The sequence below is a fragment of the Eublepharis macularius genome, chromosome 14, assembly GCF_028583425.1.
Source record: "Eublepharis macularius isolate TG4126 chromosome 14, MPM_Emac_v1.0, whole genome shotgun sequence".
NCBI lineage: Eukaryota > Metazoa > Chordata > Lepidosauria > Squamata > Eublepharidae > Eublepharis > Eublepharis macularius.
The window spans coordinates 62,361,401-62,380,420 of record NC_072803.1 but is presented as its reverse complement, the minus strand read 5'-3'; the positions used below and the strand labels follow the sequence as shown (position 1 = coordinate 62,380,420).

The following is a 19,020-nucleotide window of genomic DNA, read 5'->3' as shown; positions in this document are numbered from 1 at the left end:
GGAAATATGCTTGCCGTATTTCATTATCGGATGTTTTTGAAGCAAAGCAGCAGTATATTAGGCTTGTCTGTCCAGTCATTTTAGTTGTAAATGAAAGATGCCCTTATGGGAGAAACTCGCAGCTGCCCATGAATCACATGTGAGTAGTTGGGAAGAAGGTCTGATGTTGGGCACCACTGAGCCTGGAGGGTCAGTTAGTGGTTCCCTACTCCCTTCGCCATAGGTCGGAGGATTACATTGCAGGTCATTCACACAAGAATGAGAAAACACAGAAGTGAATCCTTTGAGCATGAGAGTCACCTGATCCCAGAGGGCCAATCGCACACCACTCCTTTGCTCTGTATCTTACGGGCCCACTACTTTCTTCTCTGAGTCTCGGGCATCTTTCCTTGGCTTGCCTTCCTGCTCCTTCCCATGCCTGTTTCCTGGGAGGATTTCTGCCCTGCTGTGCACGTCCATCCATGGGGCTCTACCTTGCCTCGCTCCTCGGGTCTGTGCTCCCGACTCTTTCCTGAACTGCCTTCTCTGCTTCCTGCAGCCTCCGCAGCCATTGTGCTTTGAACCCGTAGCACCCACAATGTGGGTGTTTGACAGGGGGTGTCCATTCTGCGTCTGCCCAGCACACCAGCTGGTGAGCAGTGGCGCACGGCAGCATGCAAGCAAGGCCTCCCTTGCAAATAATGTCATGCGCATAGAGACTCTCACGGTTCCCAGTATGTTTACTTAGGTGCTAAGATTTGGCAGGGAGGAACTCACACACAGGAAGAGAAAGAACGTGAGAATAAAAAGGCTGCTCTTAATTTCCTTACTGCTTTCCTTACAGTATCTTCCTGCCTGTAGCAGTAGCCATTAAAAACTCTGAATATTGTTTTGAAAGGGTAGATTCCCCCCACCCCCACCCCCGGCTTCAGGTTTTTTTTTTAAATCACCAGCAACAAGGCGAGGGATATGATCATTGTGTGGTTTGGCAGAAGCTTCTTTTTTCGAGCGCTGTGGTTGCTGGTAAGAATTTCCTGTGCTGTTTTTCTCAATAGTGAACTGAAATGAGAGGCGTTTTGGGTGAACTGGGTGGCCTGAACTCTGAATAATGTGCATGCATGTCAGTGTCAGGAAAACCCAGCCATTGCCAGGCCTGCCTGTCCTGTTGGAAACAACTTTTCCCTCCTGTGCACTGAGATTTGGGGTGGGTGGCGGGGAGGCTTTCTTCCCTGCCTCAGCCTTGATTGACAAATGCATGCTTTCAGTGCTAAAGTGGAAAGACACGCCGCCCTGCAGTTTGGGGGAGGGGGGAGTCTTTAATATGCCCTCTGCCTGGTCTGTGCTAAAACAGACTTTGTAGGCAGGGCCACGGCTGTGAAATGCATTTCCCAGGTTAGCTTTTAGTAGGGGACTGGCCTGGCTAGAAGAGCTGCAGCCGATCCAGAAATTGTGATTGAGCTGGCCTAAAAGGCCCTTCCTTGAAGCGCAAGCCCTTGTCACACAAGTCCTGTTGTCCATGACACCTCCTGGAACTGGGAAAACTGGAATTCTCCTTCCTTGAGAAAGGACGTAACCTGATGTGAATAAAAGAACTCCCTGGGAGGAGAATCAGACCTCAGATATTCTGGGGGCAACAAGAGTAGTTTTTTCTTCAGCAAGTAGAGAAGAAGAGGGCAAGCCATGTGTTGGGTGTTCTGGAGAAAACATGGCTGCAGGAGATGAACTGTCTCCTAATCAGGACCAAAAAATAAAGATAAAAATCCCACATTGAAACTGGGGGAAATTGGTTTTTTTCTTTTTTTACCAACCTAGGGCTCACAGTCTTAGGTTTAGGGGAAAGGTTCTGTGTTCTTTACCCCTGTTTATTTTTGTTCATTAGTTATTGGACATTTTCTTGTTTGATATTTTGGCATACTTTCATAATTTTCTATCTGTTAGTAAATATATGCCCTTCTGTTACAAACTCATTTGAAAAAATTTATGATCTTTTGTTAAAACCCATCCATAAGTTAACTGTTTGTTCAAGTCAGCAAGTGAACATTAATGGGGGGGGAGAAAGATGACCGTGAGCTCCCAAGAAGTGGCCCCAAAGCCGGTGTGTATGGCCAGGGAAACACCCATGATCACTAAATGAATGGAAGGACTGGACAAAGGTTTTGTGTTGAAGGAAGACTGAAAACTGCAGATCACTGCCTTTCTTGCTGGAGGTGTGGTGAAAGGGATGGTGAGAAAGTTGGTGGAAAAGTTCTCCTCATCGAGGTCTGCTGACTTGGGCCCTTGGCCACCTGGGTAAATTCCACATTCCCTTGGTAGAACTGAGGTGGCCAAAGCGGCCATTTTATCACTTGGTCAAAGCCCCAGACAACCTGGGATGAGTTTGACAACCTGGTTGGGACCAGCTTTCCTTCTCAGTCCCATTTCTCTGCATATTGGTTTAGCTAGGCCAGCTAAAAATATGGTACGCAGAAATGTTATAAGTAGAGCTTTTCTGGAGAGAGAGAGAAAATTGGACAGGTTTTGGCTGGCGCATGAATGTTGAAGCCCCAAGAGCAGGGCCAGTTTATAAAGCAAAAGCTTCTGACAGGCACCAAAGAAAACCAGTGGGGTCAGGGCTGAGAGGAGGAAGCCAGTAAGGAAGGAGCTGCCCCTAAGTCCTAAAGCCTTCTGGAGGCCCCACCCTGCGAGTGGGTGAGATCGACAGCTGTCCGTACCTGTGACGTTCCCTGTTGTGGCTTCCACTTTTAGAATGGCTGGCCTGAGGAGGTCAGGGAGGCCCTCACATTTCCATCATTCCGCAGGAGGTGAAAAGCAGAATTGTTCAGGAGGGCATTTCTCTAAGTCTGTTGTATAATGGAATCAATCTGTATGCAGAACGTATCATAAGGAAAGCTGGATTAGAGTTAGATGAAGGTGGAGTGAAAACTGGTGGGAGGAACATTAACGATTTGAGATATGCAGATGGCTCTGCATTACTGGTAGAAAGTAGCAAAGACTTAAAACGGCTACTGATGAAGGTTAAGGAGAAAGTGCCAACGAAGAGTTACAGCTGAACATCAAGAAGACAAAACTAATGACTTCTGAGGAATTGCACAATGTTAAGGCTGACAATGAAAAAAATCAAGATTCAGATCCAGTAGCACTTTAAAGACCAAATAGATTTCCAGGGCATGAACTTTCAGGATTCAGAGTTGCCTTCATCAGATAATGAAGAAATTGAAATTGTTAAACATTTTCTAGTCCTTGGCTCTGTCATCAACCAAAAGGCAGATGCAACAAAGAAATCAAAAGGAGATTGAGACTTGGAAGAGCCACCATAATGGAACTAGAAAATATCCTTAAAGAAAAGGATATGTTGCTGAGGACCAAGATCAAACTAATTCACGCTATGGTATTCCCTGTTATAGATGTGAAAGTTAGACAGTGAAGAAAGCTGAGAGGAAGAAAATGTATTCTTTTGAAATCTGGTGCTGGAGGAGAGTTTTGTGGATACCATAGATGGGCAAAACAACAAATAAGTGGGTTTCAGATCAAATCAAGCCTGAATTCTCCCTAGAAGCTAAAACGATGAAACTAAGAGTGTCGTACTTTGGTCATGGAATGAGAAGACAAGACTCATTGGAAAAGAGAACAATGCTAGGAGAAGTTGAAGGCAGTAGGATAAGAGGAAGACACAACATGGATTGACTCGGTAAAGGAAGCCGTGGCCTTCAGTTTGCAAAACCTGAGCAAGGCTGTCCATGATAGGGAGTTCCATGGGGTGATCAGAAGTTGGAAGCAACTTGATGGCACATAACACACGTTCACAATGGAGTGGTCAGGAGAGTGCTTTCATAAAGAGAACAGGGTCGTAGTCTATTCCTGTTTATTTTATTTTTTGTTTCTACTTCTGAAATTCCATTCTTTGCATTATTTATCCCATATCTTGTCAGATACTTTTGCTAATGTTTGTGATTGGATTGCTATTTGTGTGTTTGTTTTTTATATTTATATTCCCCTGTCCCTGCACAGCAGGCTCAGAGCGGATCGTATCAAGGTATAAAAAGAAGGTAGCATAATAAAAACAGTTCCAGTTAATAACGCAGCGGCATTCACATTGCAGCATCCCTCCAGAACCAAAACCCATGGGGCAGGTGGCAAACTGGTAGATGTTATTCAGACCGGGGGGGACAGCATCCCCTTCCTGTCAGGAGGCCGGTTGAAGAGGGGGTCCTCCCACCTCGACCACCATACAAACATCTCTGTCTTACAGGCCCAGCGAAAAGATAGTAAACCTTACTGGGCCCGTGTTTTCACAGACAGAGAGTTCTACCAGGTCAGTGCCAGGGCTAAAAAGTCCCTGTCCCTGGCCAAGGCAAGACAGACCTTCCTGGGGCCAGGAACCACCAACGGATGTTGATCTGCCGAATGAAGGGCCCTCTGGGGAACATATGGTGAGAGGCGGTACCACAGGTATGCTGGTCCCAGTCCGCTAAGGGCTTTAAAGGTCAAAACCGAAACCTTGAACCTAATCCAGAATTCTACTGGGAGTCAGTGCCTCTGGAGCAGTGTCAGAGCAAATAAATATATGTATAAGTTTAGGTTGTCAGTAGGGGTTAAGGGAGTAGATCACTTTTAGCACCCGTTCTGGTGGAGCTGTATGTCTGAAATAGGGAACAAACAACAACTCCAGGGGACAAATTCACAATAGTTGTGTAATCTGTATATCATATGAAAGTGCAGAAGTGCAATAGTGCAATTATACAGTTAATAAATACACAATACAAAAATACAGTCATATTCAGTAAACCTATCATTTGAAAAATCTTTGTCGTCCGTACAGTTCGTTTCATTCAGTTAAAGTGCCAAGTGTCTTATTTTGATAGAAAGCCGGAGGTGGAGATTCATAGAGAGGTGTTATGTCATTCACAGTCCAATAATTTAAATTATTCAAAAAACGCCGACGGGAATGTGCAGGCAAGTATCATTAACCCGTTTCGTGAGTGAAACTCACTTCATCCTGGGCATGAAAGAATTCAGGACTGGACACACTGTAAATATAAAATGCAATCAGCAAATACATACATAATATTACATGTAAAAATACATTTGAAACTCAAATATATGTTCACTTACAATGTGTTACAATCTCCAGCTATACTCTCCTATGGCTTGTGAAGGGGTGGTGCTAACGGACAAGTAATAGATTAGGTAATGACTGTGTATATATCTCTCATTCGGGGCCGAATCAATCAATGTTCTATCTAAACCAATTGCAGCTGGAGGAAGGTCCGGGGGAATTCCACTACTTACAATGAATCACAATTCTCATAGGAAACAAGAGTAAACAATCTCTAAGTTTAATCCATGCGGTGAAAGAGTATTAAGTTGGAAAATCCATTTGGATTCCAACTGCATGAGTACTTTACCTGTGTCCGAAGCATGTCCGAAGCATTTTTCCTCCGTATGTCTGAAATAGGCAAAAGAATAAATTCATCTTTGTATTTTTAATGCCACGAGTATTGTGCATATCTACGTGGATTGTTTCTTCTTCTTTTTTAAGCTGAAGATTTTGTTGAAAGGGCGTGGAAGCTGGTTGGCCTGTAAACCAGCAAGCAGAGCGGCTGGAGAAAGTCTTGTTGACTTGCCCAGCAGAAGCCAAAGACAGAGTCTTGTGGCCCCTTCAAGCAGATGTAGTGTGGCAGTATTGTTTGCAGTGTAGAGTCCTTTTCATCAGATGTCAGCAGATCCATATCTAGGGGCACAGAGAGACAAAATGGGGTGAAAAGGTCATGAAAATTCAAGAAGCAGACCGGTCTGTGATATTTCTGGACAAAGTTGAAATGCATGCAATCAGCCACAATCTTCCCGGTTTTGCCCGAATGGTGGTTTACTCAGTGCATGATGAATGCAAGCCCCCTTCAGGCCATGGTGCCTGTCCTGGCCAGCCCCAACTCTGACTTGGGTAATTCAGAAGTAATGCTCGCGGGGTGCAGGTGTTTGCTTATATTGTGACACCAAAGTATTTACTACTTATATGGGTTTTCCTAAAAATCTCTTATTTCTCTTGCACAGTCCTCCTCCAGCGCTGCCACCCAAAAAACGTCAGTCAGCTCCATCTCCTACAAGAGTGGCTGTTGTAGCACCCATGAGCCGGACCACAAGTGGCTCCAGTTTACCTATTGGAATCAACAGACAGGTAACCACATGGCTACTCTAGAAGCAGTCAGGATGGTGTGGTGGGGAGGTAGGGGTACGCTCTTGCAAAACCATTGTTTTAATTCCATATTGGAAAGTTGGGAAGGGCATTATTATCATTTTCATTATCATTAAATTTTCATTAAATTTTGGGAGTGCTATCGTTCTGGAAAGTACTGAAAATATCAAGCAATGCTCCTGATACTGTCCTTTCCAGCTTTCCCATACAAAACAATAATATTGAAAGTGCCTCCTTCTCTCACAGGCAGAGAGAAAGGAAGGGCCCCTGGCCCCCAGCTGGTCCATGGTACATCAGCCCTTTAAACATACAGTTATTTTTAAAGGGAAGATCGGGTCTCCAAACTCTGGAGACCAGGTCTACCCTCATTGAAAATAATGGTCTTTTAAAATTTAAATGGCAGATGCACCACCAAACAGCTGGGATAGGGTGCTTTAAATAATGGGCAGTAATAATAATGATCAGAAGTGTATGTTAAAAGGAAGGATCTTCCCCTGAGAGTGGTGGGGACAGAAAGAAAGGAGACCAGCAAGAGTTGGTAAAGTGTGAGAGTGTCGAACGAGCAAAGGGGTCAAGGAAAGAAGAGAAGGAAGATCAAGAGTCATTTAACACAGCTGCAGTTGAGTACATTGAGGAAAGGAAGGCCATTGCAGAGCACGAGGAATCAATGAAGGCCAAGAGAAAGGAAGAGAAAACCAGACGAACTGCAGAACTGGAGTAAGACATTAGAGGTGTGCACCCCCCAGATATTCAGGTTTCCCGCATTGGGTTTATCCTAAGCGAGAAAATCTGGAATTACCCGAATCCCAAAGGGGCAAGCTGCTTCGGGATTCAGGTGTTTAAAAGCTTTGGTATGCTCCATAAAGATTTGGAGCACACTGAAGCTCAATGCCACCCTTCTCGTGCCACTTGCGAGCGTCAGGAGAGAGGGGGCTTTCATATGCCCCATGCTGGCCTCACCCGGCATGGGGGAAGTTTGAAAGCAATGCAAACAGCAAGAAAAGTGCTGTGGGAGCAGCTGCTGCTGCTTTGCTCAAAGCTTCCCAAAGCAATACAAATTGCTTCGGAAAGCTTTGATTTGGTATTTCCAAATCGGGCCAGCAATGCTGGGCCCGATTCAGGAATCCCGAATCTTTCCGATTCAGGTTTTTTCCCCAAATCGGAATCCTGAATCACACACCCCTATCAGACATCACAGTAGTCCTCTTATTGTGATTGGATTACAGTAGTCCTGGCTTCTGTATGAAATGAAAGATGTTCCTTTGAAATCAGTGGCATTTACTTCTGAGTGTACATGTTTGGGATTGCACTGCATAGAACTTAACTAGAGATTTTAAGAGGGGGCCTAGAGGATGAAACAAAGTTTGGCAAGATTAACTTAAACAATGCAGCATATTAGAAGAGATTAGCTACTTCATGAGCCGCAGAGAGTGTGAAACCACAGTGGGGTGAGCAGTCGTCGGGGCCAGATTAGCAGGAGAATAGCACATGGGAAGGTACCTGCTGGCTCCACACTCTTTGGTCCAAGGCTTGGTGGTTAATTAAGAGCATGGAAGATGGTCATGCAAGTGTGCTGTGAAGGGCTGGTTGTAGGACAGTCCCCTGTCCCAACTCAGGGACTTTAATTGTTGACCTCAATCCATCCCCTCGCTGCATGTAATCTCTGGATTCAGTCCCAGCAGCCTGGTTACTGTGTCAGGGTGTGCGCGCGTGTGTATAAATGTGCAAGCATGCACTCGTGCATGAGTTTAGTGATAGGCTGGCACCTAATTCATACGTGGCTTGTTGAAAATGGATTTATCTAGAATGTCTACCGGAAGTTTCGAAATCACCTCTTGTTTAAGGAGATGTCTGTTACGAAGCAGCCAGCCATCTGTGCTTGGTGTCGCTCACATCTGTTTTCCACCTGCAGGACTTTGATGCCGACTGCTATGCTCAGCGGAGGCTGTCGGGCGGCAGCCAGTCTTACGGAGGGGATTCTCCCCGCCTTTCGCCATACAACAGCATGGGCAAGCTCAGCAAGTCCGACGAGCAGCTCTCCTCGCTGGATTGTGACAGTGGGCAATGCTCCCGCAACACAAGCTGTGAAACATTAGGTAGGAAGAGGAGGGAGCTGAAAGGGGAAGTGACGGAGGGACTAGAAACCTTGATGACCTGAAAAATGTGAGGGAAGGGATGGGTTTGGACCTGGGCTGCTGGGGAGGGGAAAGAGCTGCTGGCAGTTCGAGGGAGAATACAGACGGGTCAGACTCGTCCTGATCCTATTTGTAAGAGCATAAGAAATGCTGTACAGTATCAGACCAGAGTAGTACTCGAATCCAGCGCTCACCTGTGAGTGGCCGAGTGCTTCCGGGAGGAGTTGGCGGGGCACGTCCTACTGTTTGTCTCCTGGCTGTAAGAGATACGCCATCCTTGGCTTTCCTTGTTAAAGCAGACTGCTGTGCAAGGCAGCCACGCACAATTTTTCATGATACTAAAACCTGATCGTGGGTGCAGCCGTGACCTCGCTGATGGGGCTGGGTGTCTTTTGGCCTCTTGAGCTCATTGTGCTTCTTTTATTCTCCACAGATCACTATGATCCGGACTACGAGTTCCTGCAGCAGGATCTCTCCAACACCGACCAGATACCTCAGCAGGCACCCGGCGTCCTCAGCCCTTTGCCGGAGTCCCTGGTGGAGTCTGGCTCCCCATTTCACGGATGCACTTTCCAGGTGCCGGAGCACTGCAGCCCCTCAGCAGCAATGCAGGCCGCAGATATCCCTCCGGCTCTGCCAGAGAAGAAGAGGAGGGGCACACCTGCCCACGCTTTCGACACCTCTGGTTGTAGGATCTTATTTGAGAGGCATCCCTCGCAATATGATAACCTCTCCGAGGATGAGATGCACAACCCAGCCTTGATGCCAACGATGCACTTTGTGCTGCCCTTCCAGCCGGGAAACTCGCCAGCTCCAGTAGAATTCCTTGCTGACTTCGCTGCTCCAGAATCTGCAGGAGACTCTGAGAAACCACCGCCTCTGCCTGAGAAGAAAAACAAACACAGTAAGCCAAGCGCCTGCCTTAGCAGTTTTCTGCTTTTACGTCTTCTAGAAGTCTTGGGCATGTATGTGATGCCAGCAGCATGCAGAAGGTTATATAACAACGACAAACCCCCTTTTCCTGTGTTCTCAGGCCTCCAGTTGTTCTTAGATGATTGCCATGTTCCTGGGGATAGGTAACACTAGACTTGCAGTTACACTCTGTTTGTAAGATGCAGAGAGGACGCGTCTGGTGCCACCTGCCTAGAATGCACATGCAGTAACTTTAGCCAGGGAAGAAAGTTCTAAACTTATGGGAAGAAAGTTCTAAACTTATGGGTCAGCCACTGAGAAGACCTCTCTGCATACCTTTTGCTGACCAGATTTTGTTTTAAGTGGTATATTCAAGAGAATATGTCTGGTCAAGCACAACAGTTGTAATGGAACATTGGAGTGGAAGGGGCCTCTTAGGAATTCCAGTCTGGTCCTAAATGTTTCAGTTGCAATGGTCTTCAGATGCTGCCCGCCCTGAGGTGTGTGGGAGTCCCCTGTGCATGGCATGTGGACCAGGGCCAGATTTTCACCCAGCCTTCAGACACTGGAGCAGCTAACAATAGCATACCAATAGAGGATGAATTCCTTCTACACCTTCAGTAATTATGTACTGGTGAATTGGAAGATTCCAATATGTATTAAGTGGTGTGTACAATCTCTGGGAGTCTGAACAGGAGGGAGTTTTGACTCGCTGGTGAAAATTCCTGGCAGTCCATGGAAAATGGCTGAGATCTTGGCTGCTGCTTGTGAATAAACTGAATTCTGAATTCATTATTTTCATATCTCTGTCCTTCCTTCTCAAAAAATTGCTGCATCCTCCAGCATTCATAACTGGGTCTGTTGAAAAGCATTTGAAAAATTGGAAAAGCAGGGCGGAGTTCCCCCCCCCCCAAGCAAGTTTGTGCAAAGACTATTTCCCATTGCTATCAGAAATCATTTCAGCTCTAGGAAGCAACCAGTGATTTTGGTGGGGTGAAATTCCCCCTTCCTCCTCATTTGTCCAAATATTCACTTCCTAAGAAACCCTGTTCAGTGTCGCTTTTCAGGAGCATTGGGTTGCTAGCTGGTTTTGCAGTCCAGCAGGTTCCTGCCAAGTTGTTCAGCAGCTGGAGGGCCTGGTGAGAAAGTCCTGCAGGTTGAATGTGTCCCTCCAGGTACGATTTGCCCCCTTCTGCCCCAGAAAAGTGACCCTCAGCTGGTTAAGTCTAACCGTTAGGCTTGTGTTGCCTACAACACCCGCGTCTCCTTTAAAGTCCTGGCAAGATGTGGACTCTTTTGGCAGCCAGCACTTTATTGCCTCCTGCACTTTGACCTCCATAACTGGACCTGTAGGAGAAATCTCTTTGTTTACCTGGAACCTCTGTAATCTATCTATCAAGCTCTGGAGAAATGGATTAGATTGCCTTCTCCAGCCAGAAGGAAGCTCTTCTCTAACCAGGCTACTGTCTGTCCAGGAGATTTCATGAGGCATCCTTGGGGCCAAAGAATTTGGGGCTGTACAATTAGCTTGCTGTAGCGCATTTAACCCGTTTCCACCTGATGCCCTACATCCGCTGGACATCTTGCCTGCATGTGCCATTTTCTATGTGGTGCATGTCTGAAAGCTCAGATTTTACTACAGCCTGAAGACCTGGTCATTTGAAATTCTCAGCTTCCTTTAAAAAAAAGATTTCTGTTCCTCCTGAAGTTAGTCTCAGGTGTTTAACTGTGTTGGTCTGTGGTAGGAGAGAAAGAGTCGGGTCCAGTAGCACCTTAAAGACCAACTAGATTTCTCAAACCCTTTCTGTCTCATAATTTCCATCCTCTAAACCCTAGTTTATAAACTCAATAGGGGAGGGCACTATAATATCATGGCAGAGGAGAAGTGTGAGCCCATCTCCAACCAGTAACCTCCAGGGGGCATATTGGCTTTGTTTGGGCATATCCAGGGCTTTTTTTCAGCGGGAACACGGTGGAACGGAGTTCCGGAACCTCTTGAAAATGGTCACATGGCTGGTGGCCCCGCCCCCTGATCTCCAGACAGAGGGGAGTTGAGATTGCCCTCCGCACCGCTCGGCGGCGCGGAGGGCAATCTCAACTCCCCTCTGTCTGGAGATCAGGGGGCGGGGCCACCAGCCATGTGACCATTTTCTCCAAGCGCAACCCACCACCTCTTTTCCCAGAAAAAAAGCCCTGGGCATATCTGATCTACAAAATTCTGTCGAGTTCACCACTTTGCAGTCTAGTCTTCCTGACAGTTATAACTATCAAAATAGGTGATACAAAGACCAGGTTTTCAAAATCCGTAGCCCCAGTTCATACATTTGGCCTGGAACATCGTAGTCTTCTCTGCAGTGCCATATCCAGAACTTATTTAATTAATTGAATTTATATTCCGCTCTCCCCACAAGCAGGCTCAGAACGGATCACAACAATATAATAAATACAATATTAAAAACATGGTAACATAAAATATAAAATCATCAAACAATAATACAATACTTTAAAACAGCCACACACATATTGCGCCTCCCATTCAGCATTGAACAAACCATGGGGCAGTGTGGCCAGCTACCAGATGGATACAGAATTGGGGTCGGGGGGAAGCCCCCTATGGCAGGAGGCCAGTTGGATGGCTCGCCTGCCTCAACCACTGTACGCCCGGCGGAACATCTCTGCCTTGTAGGCATGGCGGAAAGATAGCAGATGCAAGTGAGCCTGGGTTTCCGCAGACATAGAGTTCCATCAGGTTGGTTCCAGGGTCAGAAAGGCCTGGCCCTGGTTGAAGCAAGGCAAACCTCCAGCGGAACCCGAAGCTCATCAGCACTGGCCTTCACCAGCCATGACAGGCAAGGGTCCAAGGGTCAGGTGGTGGGCTTCACCAACCGCTAACCCTAAACTAAAGAGGAAGGTGTTGCAACCTCTCCACCCAGATGCACCAGCCCCTGTTGCTTTGCCTGTCCTCGAAGATCTTTTTGACATTGCTAGTGGTATATAGGAAAAGCGTTCCTCCATTCCCGCTGTATCACATAAGGTGGAAAACCTTTATAAAGTGAAACAGCAGGAATGTCCTTTTCTGTTCAAACCTCCTCCTCCTTCCGTGATCGCAGAAGAGGTCCAAGCTCATCATGGTCCAGGCTGTCATTCTTCACCCTTGGACAGGGAGGTCAGGAAACTTGACTCAGTTGGACACAAGTACTACTATTCTATAGCACTCATCTTTTGCATCGCAAACTGCCAAGACCTCACGAGCTCCTACAATCTTTTCCTCTGGGGAAAAATAACATCCTACTGAGAGCCCTTATTAGAAAATCTTTGTTGTTTGGCCAAGATATTGCAAACTGAGGCTATAAAGTTGTCAGAACAATTGATGACAGCAGCCAAGCACACTGCCAGCACTGCAGCTCGGTCAACATTCCTGTCTTAGGTCAATGGCTCCTGCCCCAGGACTCTAAAAGCAAAATTTGAGGACTTTCCATTCAAGGGTACTCAATTATATGCATCTCAGACTGACGGTTCTCTTTCTCAGATCAAGAAAAATTGTCAAACTGCTAAATACGTAGGCGTAATTGCCCCTCCTCAACAGCAACAGGATTACCGGCAGGGAACTCCTGAGCAGGACTGCACAGAAGACAGAAAATGAAAACAGGGTTGTACTTACCAGTAACTGTTGTTCATTGAGGTTTTCTGGGCAGGCACACATTCCCTCGCTCCGGCCCCACTGTGAGTTCACTTGTTGTAGTTCTTAGTTCTTTTAAGTGCTTATGGTGACTTAGGAGAACTGGGGGAGAGGGGCTAGAAAGCTCTCTCCGCAGCCAGCGTTTGCCTGCACAGTCCCCACTGTGTGCCTGTGTAGAAGACCTCAATGAACCAACAGTTACTGCAAAGTGCAACCCTGTTTTCCATTACACATGGAGTTACTCTGTTTTATGCTCGTAGCAACCATGCTGGATAGGTTTGGTTGCAGACATGACAACTGCCAAGCCAAGGCTATCTGAGAGCTTCATAACGGAGCAGGACATTGAAACCAGATCCAAGTCAGGCCCTCTCTGCCTGCTGCGGTCCTGTCTCTCATTCTTTTCCGTCATTCCGGAGATATCACTCCATCATTGATTGTGTCCTCCCTTCCTCACAAGCCCAAGGGTGTGTGTTGCCAGCTCCAATACTGAGCTGGCCATGTAATTTTCCATACTCCGTTGCCTTTCCTGCCTCTTTGAAAGCTGTAGGTCAGAAGAGTTAAGCAGAGGAGGATTTGACACAGCTGCTGCCCTTTCAGGGACTTTCCTGTTTCCCTTCATTGAACTTTCATATTTGAGAGATTTAAAAGTGTCTCTGAAATGCTGGGCCCTCAAAATGCCTCAGAGGGAGACTTTTCTAAGTCAAGGAGAAAGTTGTGAGTCATTTCCCACCTTGTCGCCCAGGTGGACATTGTTAGTGGTATATAGGAAAAGCAGGAAGAGTTTGATCCAGAGGTTGGGGCGTTGGTGCCTTGGAGAAGACAAAATAGTAAAATCTGACGAAGAGAGCTGCGGTTCTCGAATGCTTCCACCTCAATAAAGTCGGTTCCTCTTAAAGGTGCTACTGGACTTTTTACTATTTTGCAACTACAGACTAACAGGGCTAACTCCTCTGGATCTTTGGAGAAGACAGGACTGCAGAGCTCAGGGTTTTCACAGCCCCTGAGTGAAGAGTCCTTCCCAGAGCAAATGCCAAGCTTAAACCTGCAGAGAGAGCAGCAAAAGTGCGGCCAAGGGCAGCCAAGGAAGATTTGGGATGCCGATTTCAGTGCTTGGGCTTTGCTCTCACAGGAGAAACTTCATGGATCCTTAGGAGGAGCCACAGGAGAGTTAAGCTGCTACATAGCAAGGTCAGGGCATTTGTCCGGTCCAAAAAGATCGGGCTGGTTGGCTGAGCAGGTACTGTCTGGTATTTTAATGCATTGATTGTATTAGAACAAAATAGATTCTTTCAGGGCTTTTTTTCTGGGAAAAGAGGTGGTGGAACTCAGTGGGTTGCCCTTGGAGAAAATGGTCACATGGCCGGTGGCCCCGCCCCCTGATCTCCAGACAGAGAGGAGTTTAGATTGCCCTCCGCACCACCAAGCAATCTCAACTCCCCTCTGTCTGGAGATCAGGGGGCGGGGCCACCAGCCACGTGACCATTTTCAAGAGGTTCTGGAACTCCGTTCCCCCGCATTCCCCCTGAAAAAAAGCCCTGGATTCTTTAATCAGCGGCCAGTTGGATTCATGCTAATTACAAAAAAAAGATCTGTAACTGTAATGCATTGTTATAACTTTTAGCAAAATTAGGCAAGATTTCTGTAAAGGTGAATAATTTACTGAAACATCCTTTCATTTGTCTTTTTTCCTGCAATACTAATACCAGCCTACTGTTAAAGAATTAAAAATAAATGAAACACGTAGGCACCCAGGAGACACTCGGGAAGGAGGGAGGGAAGGGGAATCCCACTGGCAGCAGCTCCAACTTGTACTCACTGGCCTTCCTCCTCCTCCTTTCTTCTTGCTGTTGATGATGATGATGCTCTGCATGGTCGGCCACTCACCCCTCTGCTCTGCTGCTGTGCCCGGCTCATTCCCCTTCACTCCTCCAACTGGTTCCAGAGCTGCAGCTGCCTATCCTCCCCCACCCCCACACACTCAGGAGGCGGGTCCACCTGCCCAGCTGCAGCACCACCACCTCTGCACGCCTGGTTTATGCAGCAGTGATGGGGGGCTGTGGAGGTTCCAGGTACACCTCCTGCACCTGCCCACCCACCCACAGCATGGCTGCCTGGCTCCAGTGGTAGGGGGTGGCCGCTCTGGCAGTCCTTGGTTCTCCTCACCACCCACTGCCCTGCAGAGGAGAGGTGGCAGTGGCGATGGTTGTGCAACTGCGCGGACTTGGCTGCCAGCTCCCCGCACACTCGGGGTAAGGGTACATCCCTCTGTGTAATGTCTCCCCCTGCAGTTTTTGTAAAACTTCATATTTTGTGGCAACTCTGGTGTGGTCCCCCAAGAGTGAAGAAAACTCCCCCCGTTCAGTACATGGCCCCAATCTGCAGATTTAAATATCTGCAGGGGTGTGTGTGTGTGTGTGTGTGTGTGTTGATTGTTAGATATATTGATAAATCAAAGGAACATGGAGAGGGTACTCTCTGGTTCCTGAGTCAAAAAGGAAGGAAGGAAGTTCAGTGTTTTTGGCCGCTGATGCCTGTCACACTAGCGTGTCAGCCCTTCAACAGAGTCCATTCATGTAGAAAGTGCAGAATTAACCCGCAGTGCACCTTGATGGGTCCATCTCTGTGGTCAGGGCAATTAGCAGGTTGATCAAAGTGGTCCTTCCCCTTCAGGTGCAGGGAGAGGAAAGTGACCCTTGGTGTGCCTTTTGCGTTCCAGTGATGGCCTACATGCAGTTTGTAGAAGACTACTCTGAGCCGCAGCCTTCCATGTTCTACCAGACGCCCCAGAACGAACACATCTACCAGCAGAAGAACAAGCACCTGATGGAAGTGTACGGCTTCAACGACTCCTTCAGCAGCGCAGACTCTGGCCAGGATCTGGCCCCGCCCCCAGCTCTTCCCCCCAAACAGCGGCAGCTGGTGAGTCCCCGTGTCCTTGTGGTGCCTCCCGGTCGGGGCATGTTTAGATACCTTGACCGCACTTGCAAGGGAGGCAAGCACCACCCTCGTTGGGGACTGTGGGACACTTTGTGTTTTCTGGACACCCGGAGGATCCAAGGTGAAGGCGCTGGGAGCTATTGAAGGAGCCACGGCAGCTTGTCATCTGTGTTTGGGGGGGGTGGGGGTTGAACTTGGTTTTGCAACTTGTGTGACAGACCCAGAATTCAGATCTTGGCTCACCCGTTTTGCTTCTTCTCTCACCATCTATGCCTGATGTCCACTTTTTTGTATTCTAAAAGTAGAACATGCCTTTTTGTGTGTGTGTTTTCTTCATTTTTTAAAAAGCACACATCTAAAAACAGTTGCCGTATTTAATATATATGATTGCTTTCCATAATTTATTCTGCTTATGTAGAAAGGGGGGGTGGAGGGTATGTCCCCCTCCCTCCTGCCCCCAAACTCTTAGATTTGAAAGCTTGTGGGGCTGGCCTTGTTTTGCCCTGTCTTTCCTCTGTCTTCCTCGGGCTCTCTCTCTCTTCCTTCAGCAGGCCTCTTTTGCCACCTCCTCCTTCTCTTCTGTCTCCTTCTGTGTCCAGCCACCTCAAGTGCCCTTCACCCCTGAAGACCTCGGCACCGCTCAGGGCCTCAGTATGTCCGTCTCTAACTCCTTTCTCCACCAGCACACCTCCTTCCCTGTGCACTCGGTGAGTTACTAACTGGAGCCTGTTCCTCTTCTCTCTGTCTCTTTTGCTCCCTCCCCTGGGAGGATTTTTGGGCCTGGAGGGGGGGCATCTTCTGTTTCTCTGCCCTCCCAGTGCTTTGTTATACTATCGAGGGTCTTGTTTCAGGAATGCATATGGGAATCATGAAATTCACATTCAGAACATCCCAGCAAGGGAATCATGTCTTGGCTGGGGGTGGAGTTAGGGGTCGTGATTCCCCACCCCCAGGCACTGAAAGTACAGCCAAATCTCAACCCTCAAAATGTAACAACCACACAGAAAAGCTGATTATTATGTAAAGTTTAGGTTAAAGTCTGTCTTCTGAGTAAGTCAAAATGCATAAAAATCCAAAGTAAAATATAAATATTCTTTATTTTTACTCCCATCAAGCCATGTTTGAGGCCTTAGATGAATCTCCTAAAATGCTTCAAATTCTATCGCCAGTGATAGCTTCAAAATCAAGTATGCAAACTGATGATTTGGGAACTTTGGAGATCCCGTAACATATTTAAGCTGCACTAACACTGGGGCTGCATTCTAACATAATTAACCAGTTCCTTTGTGGAGGGAACAGTCCTGAAAGACTGAAAACGTAAAAATTAGCACTTGAGTCAAGTCCAGAAGGTAATCTGCAGCTAAACAGAAGACTGTGTCCCATGTAAGGGGTACCAGCCTGCACCCAGCTCTGGCTGTTCTGTACCAGCCGCAGCTTTCTAACTGTCTCCAAATGCAGCTACATATAACACGTTACAAGAACCTGACCTGGATTAAGTATTAAATGTTGTGTCTGGATGGTATGTTCGAGGCTGGTCGTTTTTGCTAAGGTAGGAGAATGGCAAAAGAAGAAAGTAAGCTGAACTTGTACTTAGTGTGTGTCTGTACTGCCAACATAAACTGGTTTAACCATCAGTTTCTCTAAGAAGCTGTACAGTTGTGAGCAGGGCTTTTTTCCTGGGAAAAGAGGTGGTGGAACTCAGTGGGTTGCCCTCGGAGAAAATGGTCACGTGGCTGGTGGCCCCGCCCCCTGATCTCCAGACAGAGGGGAGTTGAGATTGGCGCAGAGGGCAATCTAAACTCCCCTCTGTCTGGAGATCAGGGGGTGGGACCACCAGCCATGTGACCATTTTCAAGAGGTTCTGAAACTCCGTTCCACTGCGTTCCTGCTGATAAAAAGCCCTGGTTGTGAGAAGGGTGGGCTAAGGATCTCAGAGGATTCTTCGTTACCCTGATATTAAACCATCTGAGTGTAGGCATACCCTCATAGACACTAAAAAAACACATTCAGTATCTGCAGTCTGCCCATAGCCATAGGTCTTTAAGCCTCGCAGTTTGAACTTATAGCCTTCCTAGAACCTCTTTCTCCACACTACGTGGGTTTTGTTCTTTCTCTTCATATCTACTCAGTTTTGAGAAATACGGAATATGAAAAATCTCAGTGTTACAAGAGGCACCGTATGGGGATTTTTAAAAAATGTAATATGAGTACTCTGGGTTAAAAAGTGGTTTCATGCTGCTAATCTAAGACATTTTAGAGCCACTTTGTTCAAAAGAAGAGGAAGTATATTCTGTTTTTTAAGATATGAAAGTTCTCTTTTGGGCACGGTGCAGCTGCAAAGAAATACATTGAGACTATGCATTTGGAGAGTTTTATGCGCTCCCTTCTTTTCCATTTGTTGAAAAATGCTGAGAATTGGAACTCTTAATTTTTTTAAAAGCAAACCCTTGTGCAGTTCTTACTTGCCTGCAACTCTTCCGTCTGTGACTTCCACCTCTTCTCTACGCACCAGTAAGAACAGCAAGGCTTTTTAAACAGCCAAAGATAAACCTGTTAAAAAGATTAAGCACCAAGGAGCTGATCACTGGGGAGGGAAACCCTTCCTCCTCCCCTAAGCAGGCAAAGGCAATTGAGCCTCTTGCACCCAACAGTCAGTTCTGATTACCGTCCTTTAAATCGATACAACCTCCTAGATAAATCTCTTCTCCAAGGGCACTCAAGCCTCTTAAATCAGTAGGGGGGAAGAGGAAAGCAAGACTATGATTGGACAGACGGAACCCAGACTCTCCGGCCCCGAATCATTTTCAGACCTGCGCACTTTGGTTAGTGCTTCTGTGGCCTTAGTCCCCCCCCAACACATTTAAATTCTTCTGCAAGTAGTCTAAAGGGTAGGTTACACAATCTGCCCATTTTACTTATGTAGGTTATGCACATTGCTCATAATGAGTGTTTGTAATTTAGCACTCAGCATAATTTGGCATTTTTATTCCTTTGTCTGATTTATTCTGCTTCTCCTGCACCGGGGGGGGGGGGCATCTGTGCTTGTACATAACGGCATTGTATGCACAGCCTCTTGCACGTGCGAGTAACAGGTTGGCTGTCATTCACACAGTGGCTTGAGCCTGGATTGAAGGAGAAGCGTGTCAGGATCCCTTGCTCTGACCCGCTGTTTGACTGCCTTTTGT

The 19,020-nt window shown here is 47.0% G+C and overlaps 1 protein-coding gene across 1 annotated transcript in view; it reads left to right on the top strand.

Annotated features, from left to right (window-relative positions):
• Nucleotides 1-19,020, top strand: part of RAPGEF1 (Rap guanine nucleotide exchange factor 1) — a 162,676-nt gene that overhangs the window by 91,928 nt on the left and 51,728 nt on the right. Inside the window, exons 7-11 of the mRNA XM_054997396.1 lie at nt 6,031-6,154; nt 8,085-8,268; nt 8,741-9,211; nt 15,615-15,817; nt 16,384-16,542. Of these exons, the coding sequence (XP_054853371.1) occupies nt 6,031-6,154; nt 8,085-8,268; nt 8,741-9,211; nt 15,615-15,817; nt 16,384-16,542 (1,141 nt within the window). The remainder of the gene's footprint in view (nt 1-6,030; nt 6,155-8,084; nt 8,269-8,740; nt 9,212-15,614; nt 15,818-16,383; nt 16,543-19,020) is intronic.